An 8,980-nucleotide genomic window follows, 5' to 3' on the forward strand; every position below is an offset into this window, starting at 1 on the left:
ACCAACTCACACAATAAATACCACCTCACAAAATATTATACTACCCAAAAACATAAACATAACCTATTTAGACATGTTACTTGATTGATGATTTATTTTCTTTATTAAAGTGTCATGCTTCCAAGGAAGCCCAGCCCATATGGACTTACAGGACACTTTCACATTTCATTTGACATAGACAATGAACCGACATGACAATTCACAAACAATGATCAAACAAATAACCAACTAAAACATCCAAGCATTGCAGATGATTATAATAATACAACCTAAAATACAACATTGGGCCTGCTGTTACCTCACATCTTAACAGGAGACCGGACATGAACCTACTTGAAAAGCTGAGATTGTCTTCTACTCCAGGCTCTAGAAACAAAATGTGCCATCTGAAATACTTCATAATTAAACAACCACTCCAACTTCTGGCCATCATCTTCCCAGAATAGCTCAGGTTTTTGTTTTTGCATTACATCAAATGAAGAAACCCTCAAATCATCATACAGTGTACAATAAAACATGAAATGGAGTTACATGAACGTAATCACCACGATGCTGAGAAAGCATTTATGTAAGAGTTTTTGAAAATAACATAAACTAAAACGTGCAACCAATAAAACAATGCTAGCACAGTGAAAAGGTCATGTAGTGCTCTGTATTTAGCAGCTAGATACCATACCATTTGCAATACCATTTCACATATCTGATGTACTCACTTACAATCCATATAGTTCCACCCCATGCAGGGCTAAACACATCTAAAAGCAGTTCAGCATTGCAAACATACCATTTCTCCTGCGAAGCGAAACTCATTAAATTGCTGTGGTAATGGAAATGGCACAGTGAGCGGATGTTGTCAGGTTAAAATGATGACCCTGAGAATTCATACGTTTTATCAATCTCAAATCCCATTATCTTTATGTTTCTCATTACATTTCTCTACACTATGTCAGGTAGGTAAGTAAAAAAGAAAACATCTCTTTTAGGAGGCCGAATAAAGTGGTTCTTAGAGTGGGGTCTACGGGAACCCCCAGGGGTTCTTGAGGCGATTCCAGGGTGTCCCAAGCTAAATGAGTTAACATAGCATCAAAATCAGTTAAACCCCTTTAACCCTATTTTATGCTATTAAAATTTTGAAGAAGCTCACAACGTGTCTCGGTGTGAGCTTGTATAGCTTATATATCTATAAAGAATGTAATAAATTGTGAAAATCAAATCTTCACTAAAGGGAGTCCCTGGAACAAAATATTTTCAGATGGGGGTCTGCGCCAAATACACATTAATCCTTGACATGAAAATGTTTGAGAACCACTGCTCTACACGCCAGGTGGAACGTAAGAGGTTTGAGCCCCACAAGAGCTAGCCGCTCATTGACCGTCAACATTTAATTGGTCAATTGTAATCATCAAAAGTATTTGTGTGTGTGTGTGTGTGTGTGTGTGTGTGTGTGTGTGTGTGTGTGTGTGTGTGTGTGTGTGTGTGTGTGTGTGTGTGTGTGTGTGTGTGTGTGTGTGTGTGTGTGTGTGTGTGTGTGTCCCCACAGGAGAGTGTAGACCTCGGTGAGCTCATGTTCTCACTATGCTACCTACCCACCGCAGGGAGACTCACACTCACAGTCATCAAATGCAGGAACCTCAAGGCTATGGACATCACTGGATATTCAGGTAGTGTGTGTGTCTCTCTACGGATGATGATGATGTACTGTTTGCAATAAGGGCTCAGAGAGAATATCCAATTCTAAATACAAATACTACCTGTCAAAAAGAATAAGCAAACGGTGAAAAGCCCTTACCATTCTATTTGTTTCTATTTGCTCACAATAATATGTTGAAAACAGATGGTTGTAGGGGCTCTTTTGTATTGTAATAGACTGCAGGTCCATAACCCCCATCCCATTCCACGCCTCTCCAATACTGATATCACTTGTGTAATTGGAAGTATTTATTGTACATTGATTTAATGCAAGGAATCCAAGTGTAATTCAGAATGAATGCGGCACTTCCACTCTCAGATTGAATTTCACAACTTTGATCTCCCTCAGTTTGGTTGTTTTAGATGTCTACCATTAGGTCAATCTGTGTCATAAACCATGGCTATCAAATTGTGCCTTCCAGCAGATTGGGTTGCAAGGCAAGCACTCTTGTTGTTTATTGGATGCAGGGCAGCTCACTAAATGCTGCCATAATGGATCATATGAGGCTGCCCCTGATGGAGCAAGATTGAAATAAGCATCCACCAGGAAGTTCTGTCAATGATTCCATTTAAGTTCACTATTAGTGGCCTCACGTCCCATTTGGAGGTGTTGACTCACCAACGTTCCTGCAAAGACTGATGCCAGGCCGTCCAGGGTTTGCTTTAATGCTTCAGTAGAATGTGTCCTCCATGGTGGGTGAGGATGCCCACTGCATCATTATGGGTGTCTTTGAGGTTGTTTTGATAGCTTAATATATACTATTAACCAGTTAAGCTAAATTATGTATACTGTATAGTATTTGACAACACATTTGCTCAATGTCAGGGTTGTATCAGAGTGACTTTTGTGACTTTGCCAGGGGTCATCAATATGTCCGTACAGGGACAAATGTGTCCGTGGCAAGACTTGGCCTGGTCCGTAGAAAATTGTAGATTTAGCTTTTACACCATAATGTTCTTCTTTTTATCATAAGACCCAATTACTGAATGCCAGTCTCCAGGTTTTCTTCAGAATGTGTATGACACTGATTTATTATGACACTGTTTATGGCACATTAGGAGTCCACTAGGACAGTGGTTCTCTAACTTTGAGAGTGTACAAATGCAACCAAATGGACCCATAGAGTCCATTTGGTTACATTTGTATATACACTCTCAAAGTTACAGACCTGTAATGGTCAGACCTGTAATGGTCATTTAGGGATAACTCTTTATGTTTGTCTACTCATTTTGTATGTCCATGGCAAAAATAGAATTTTGACAAAAATGTCCACTACAAGCCAGCATGGCGATGACCCCTGGACTTTTCAAATGGTAAATAATCAAAGAGATCATCAGGCCAGGTTTTTTTTTTCTCGGTTTCCTCTCTCTAAAATAGATCCCTATGTCAAAGTGTCGCTCATCTGTGACGGGAGACGTTTGAAAAAGAAGAAGACGACCATAAAAAAGAACACTCTGAATCCAACGTACAATGAAGCCATCATTTTTGACATCCCTCCAGACAGCATGGACCACGTCAGCCTGCACATCTCTGTCATGGACTACGACTTGTATGTAAAGCATTCATATACCTACAGTAGCTACTGTAGCGTCTCATTTATTTGAGCCTAACCTTCCATGTGTAAACCATTCATTTAGCTGAAAGGATCATTATTATTTCACCTTTTGTTCAACATCATCTCCATATACAGGTATGGGTCCCCACCAGTGGTGGTAAAAGTACTCAAATGTTTTACTTGAATAAAAGTATCAATACTGGAATGTAGAAATACTCTGTTACAAGTCCAGAATTCAAGATGTACTTGAGTAAAAGTACAAAAGTATTGGCATCAAAATACTTAAAGTACCAAAAGTAAAAGTACTCATTATGCTGAATGTCCCATTTCACAGGTTTTTTAAAAAAATAGCCAAAGTTTAAATAGGGCTTAAGTGGTTAATGTATGTTTTGTAATAATAATCTACGTAGTAAATAGTAACTAAAGTTTTCTAATAATTGTAGTGGAGTAAAGGTACAATATTTGACGCTGAGATGTAGTGGAGTATAAAAAACTGGAAATACTCCAGTAAAGTAGAAGCACCTCAAAATTGTACTTAAGTACAGTACTTAGTTACTTTCCACCACTGGTCCTCACAAATGCTCACTATGGGACTGTGCCAGTTTTGTCTACACACGCTCTGTGTCTCAGAGATGGGCTGTAGATACAGTAGATACAGATGGGCTGTAGATACAGTACTCAAAGATGGGCTGTAGATACAGTACTCAAAGATGGGCTGTAGATACAGTAGTTGTGACTACCGATTACATCATCAGTGGCCATTGCAAACAAGATGTCAATGTGTTTTCAAATTGATGAGAGAACAATGGCTTCAATTTCATCATGCCACCACTTTGCAGGAAGAGAAAGGCTGTAGTTTCCATTAGCTTGGAATCTCCACCGATGATGTCATTGGTAGGCAGGTTTCTGAACTGTCCATAGCCCACCAATGAGACGCAGAGTGAGTAGAAGGAAATGAGTATTAGTGAGGACCAGTTATATGAAGAAAAGGTTGAAAATACTGTAGGTAAAGTGTTCCTTTAAGGACCATTAATCCAACACATTTGTACAGTGATTTTGTCAAAACGATTTTGCTGCATTTTAACACATTTTAAAGCATGGTTTGATGTGAAAAGTCTAGCCGAAAATAGTCCCTGGATAAAGGATTGATTTATGCACGAAATTGAAACGTCCATGACTCATTAACTGCAAAATGATGTTCAGCCAACATTAACTTAGTCATTCAAGTATGTCGCTAACGTCTTAATGACTTTGGAGCACATTAAAACACAGGAAAATGGTCCATGTCTATGTACAATATGGCTGAAACTGACAGACATACAGTATAGCCCTGTAACTTAGCGTCTGACAAAGAAAATCAAATTAACCATCAGCAACAAAGCAAAGTAGGCCTATGTCTTTAACCGAGAGGCAATAGTTCATACAGAGAAAGTGTACCCTGCTGTCTTTTTGATAGAGTATGTATAATAAACCAGTAGCAGCAGGCAGGATACTGCAGTCCAAGTGACACAATGGGATCACAATCGTTAAAGGTCAGAAGTCATGGCGTGTTTTTTCTGTCACGTAAGAGAGGAAGGAAGGATGCGCTGAGGATTACACTGTAAAATCCTGTGTGTACAAATGTAACCAAATTGACCTGTAAGGGTCCAGTTGTCTACATGTATACACTCTCAGAGTTACCAATGGATATATTAACACTGTGCAGCCTTGCCAGCCCACCTCATTTGTTTGCTGTCCCCCTCCTTCAATGTTTCATCCAGTAGGATTAAACCTTACATGTGTTGATGATCCAGGGGTTAGGTTATGTGCAACAACAAACACTGCCCTTGGCACAGGCCAATTTAGAGAGAAAAGCCTGTGTTACTTTCATTTACACTTCAGACATTATTAAAGGCGCGCACTCTCAAAGGGATACTGTACAAGTCTTTTTTTTTTGTATTTCACAATGGCTTTGATGGCTCCATGTAAACAGTGAGATGAGTCACTTCTATCAAGCTCAGCTCAGCTGCAGTATCATTGTGCCTCCTGGAGAGCAGGGTAAAAAAAGAAATACAGATCTATTTGTGTTGAAAAGAACCTGCAATTATAAACAACAATCTGTGGATGTCATGTGTATTTGTCCCTGTAGGGTAGGTCATAATGAGATCATTGGTGTGATTCGTGTTGGGTGCAGCGCTGAAGGACTCGGGAGGGACCACTGGACCGAAATGCTGGCGTATCCACGGAAGCCAATTGCCCACTGGCACCACCTGCTGGAGTCTAAAAAATCTGAAAAAGAGGTGAGTTGTGGTTATACTTTGGCCTTTGGGGAAATGTAATTTTTTTTTTAAAAGAAGCAAAGAACAAACAAAATAAATACATTTATGTCATTTTTTTTACATCTGGGATAAGTGTTTGATAGTACAGAACACCAGGATGTGGTCAATCTTCTGTGTGTTCTACAAAAGCTCTGCCTTGTGTTTGTGTGTGCTCCAGTGGAAAGCGAGGACAGCCAGCTTTGACAGCCAAGGCTCTTGCCCTTCCCCCAGGCCCCCTGCTAGCCCCTGAGCAGAACCACCTGTGACCCCGCGGCCCAGGAAGGCTTCTATCTCCTCCCGCTCGCCAATTCTCTTCCTGTCTGTCTGTATGAGAGGGGAAACACAATCCCCCATCTCTCTCCCCTTCCTGTTGTTTACTGTTCTGGACTGATCTGGTTCTTGGGTTAAATGTTTACCTACAAGCTTCTCTAGCTGACCTGGAGAGAGATTGGCCTCCGAGCAGACCAGACATCCCGTCTACAGACACTTGACGTCAAGCTTAACTTTTCCAGATTGAGGCAAATGGGACATGATCCCAGTGCTTTTAAGGGGGAGGGCGGGCTGAATCTACAGCTTTGTGTTACACAGACTCTTCAATGAGGCTTCAGTTGGAAATTGCTCTCTGAGGGCAGAGTATGTTTTCAAAGAGGGAAGATAAGGACACAACCAGAATGGGGATGAGTTTGAGGAATATGTTTTTTTTTTTTTTTAATCTTTCAGCTTTCCTCTCACATAACATTTTTAAGATAGTGTTTGTCGTACTGTCATACTATCAAGTGTAAAGCTATTCCATCAAGCTTTATTGCTTTTAAGGGTAATGGAACTGATGAATGCAGCAATTTCATTTCAAATCCCCAGCTGAATACTGTATATCGCACCGCCACAGTGAAAGAAACAATTACTTGATCTCTGGCTTAATGAAGAGCAGAGGCTGCCTGGGACTGAGCCCAAAATATACTCACAGCAGCTTCAATGCATCTTTACAGACAGCTGAGAAAAGAAGTACGAAGCGTTTTGTATGGCGTTTATGGTGGATGAACAGGAGGGGGACAAAAGGTCATTCCTGTCCATAATTCCTGAGCAAACTGGCTGCACCTTAACTGTTTTCATTTGAAGAACAACTTCCATTGTGGAACTACTCCCAATTTCCCATGTGAGAAATCACTCCCACCTGGTAAAGGTCCAGATTTGAAATATGAGAGAGAAAAAAAGGCCTGCACAAACACATTGGATGGGTGCAGGGTCAAGAAATACCTAGAAGTTGAAACTGAAAGATCCGCACATCTGTTAAAAGGATTTTAACAGATTTTAAACCTGACATTGAAAATTCAGTCGTTGTAACTTTATTGTCATAAACAAAGCATATTGGCAAGGGTCTTATCCTCTGTAGGTTCCTCCTCTCAACAGGGACTATACATGAGCTTGCGGATTGGCTATTTTCTGCGATGATATTTTCTTAGAGGGGAAAAAAGGAGGGGTCCTAGTATAGACCACTGGGTGACTCTGACTAGGTACTACTTACTCAACTAAGTATATATGGTTTAAGTGGTTAACTAGCACAGTGGTTCTCAAACTTTTTCATGTCAAGGACCCCCAAATTGAAAGTATTTGGCTGCGGACCTCCAGTTGAAAAGATTTTGTGCCAGATGTGTTCCATGTTTCTTTTACAATAATAAAACAAAATCTTCCCAAAAAATAGGCACTCGAAAGCTTTAACAGCAAAATAGGGTTAAAGTGTTTAAATTGTTCCTCATTTTGCTGGGGGCCCGCTGGAACCTCCTCGAGGACCCTCGGGGTACTGAACTAGCACTCTTAACACACCCAAACAGTACCTCCTTCTCTGTTTGATGTTTGTTATGAAGGGCATTTGCGCTTGCTTCATGGAAGTCAAAACTCATACAATTTTCCTTCAGTCAAAACAAAATAATTAGCACTTGTTTGTCTCTGCTAATTATCATTTTTGTGTACAGGGTTAGGTGTTTTATGTGCAGGTGTGTGTATGTTACTATTATGCATAGTTGAAAAGAAAGGCATTATGTTGGTTCCATTTATTTATTTGATGCTGGTGATGACTGCAGAAAGCAGATGATAAATAAAATAAAGTTGATGTGAATTCTGGCCCTACGAAGGCTTTGGTGAGTGGTGATGAGGTGAATCCTGAGTGTAAATCTAGAGAGTGTAAAAACGTAGGCCTACCAATAAGGGTCTACACACCACATACAGTAATAGCACTCACGATTTTGCAACTGTTCTATAAAAAAGAAAGGGAGAGAATAGAATAAATAAATACGTCTAATGGATTCGTTAAAGGCCTTGGTCTTGGCTCTGAAGAAAGACTGCAGGATTTTTATATTTCACAGTAAAATCATCAGTGTTAATTTATACATTGTTAAATTAACAATGAGGATTTTATTGTGGAACAGAAAGACTATTATCATTCACATTAAGTCCCGCAATTTAATACATGTTTCCTGCCTTGTTTGTGTGGGCTGTCTCTTCCACTTATATTTATATTGATGTACATTACATTTAGCTAGGTCAGTTGTGGGTAAGAAAGAGTGTGCAAATCTTGTGTTATACTTTAAAATATTTTAAAACCCTTAATGGCGCTATGTGTGTCAAATACAAAGGTGCCAAATGTCACAAAGAATTCTTCATTTCATACCAGCTTTTCAAAGTCTTCCTTTCCAGTAGGGGTTGTATTGTAGATTTCATTTGGGATTTTCTAGTGTTTCATATTGTAAGCACAAATAGCAATTTTTGCGGTAGGGAATTTTCAGGCACAAAGCTAACGTGACACTTAGCTGAGCAAAACAAAACAAGAACAAACAAAAAAACATTGAATGATTATATTGTGTGTGGAGGGGTAGAGATAATTCTGTTTGAATATGAGGAGAGGAGAATAGCATTCAATGTGAGTGATATGAACAACAGTCCATGGAAGCTTTAAACCCTAATCTGATACTAGAGAGAGCTGTTTTTGGCGATGGCCTAAAAACAATGGTTCATTCAAAGACATGAAATACTGTAGTATCCCCAGAGTATATTCTGGAATACTAATACTGTAGCTCTGAACTCTGAACTCAACTGCAGAGCAGACAAAGAAGGTACCATAAATCACAGTCTGGGAGAAAGATGAATATGGCAGAGCATCAAGTAAGCAGATGCGGTAAGCAGACCCAGCAGGCTCTGTTTTAGCAATTTCCATCTTCCTTAAGTGTACCCAGAGTGAGCTGCTTACCTCAGCGTGTCTGAGAGGCAGAGACGACAAGACCAAGAGGCCAGCTGTTGATACAGACAAGCCATAGGTATAGGAGTGATGTTTCTCTACAGTAACTTGCCACTTGTTGGCTCTAGAATGAGGTGACACAATGTGGTTCTTGGTTGACTGAACCCTTCATACTGTACCATTAATGCCCCACAGATGTGATTTTGAGG

At 39.9% G+C, this 8,980-nt stretch overlaps 1 protein-coding gene across 1 annotated transcript in view; it reads left to right on the top strand.

The window, feature by feature from the left end:
* Positions 1-6,046, top strand: part of syt6a (synaptotagmin VIa) — a 53,168-nt gene extending 47,122 nt beyond the window's left edge. Inside the window, exons 4-7 of the mRNA XM_080445617.1 lie at positions 1,541-1,661; positions 3,068-3,239; positions 5,374-5,524; positions 5,721-6,046. Of these exons, the coding sequence (XP_080301743.1) occupies positions 1,541-1,661; positions 3,068-3,239; positions 5,374-5,524; positions 5,721-5,792 (516 nt within the window). The 3' untranslated portion in view covers positions 5,793-6,046. The remainder of the gene's footprint in view (positions 1-1,540; positions 1,662-3,067; positions 3,240-5,373; positions 5,525-5,720) is intronic.
* The last annotated feature ends 2,934 nt before the right edge of the window (positions 6,047-8,980 follow it).

The sequence above is a fragment of the Gymnoscopelus braueri genome (genome assembly GCF_963280865.1).
Source record: "Gymnoscopelus braueri genome assembly, chromosome: 12".
NCBI lineage: Eukaryota > Metazoa > Chordata > Actinopteri > Myctophiformes > Myctophidae > Gymnoscopelus > Gymnoscopelus braueri.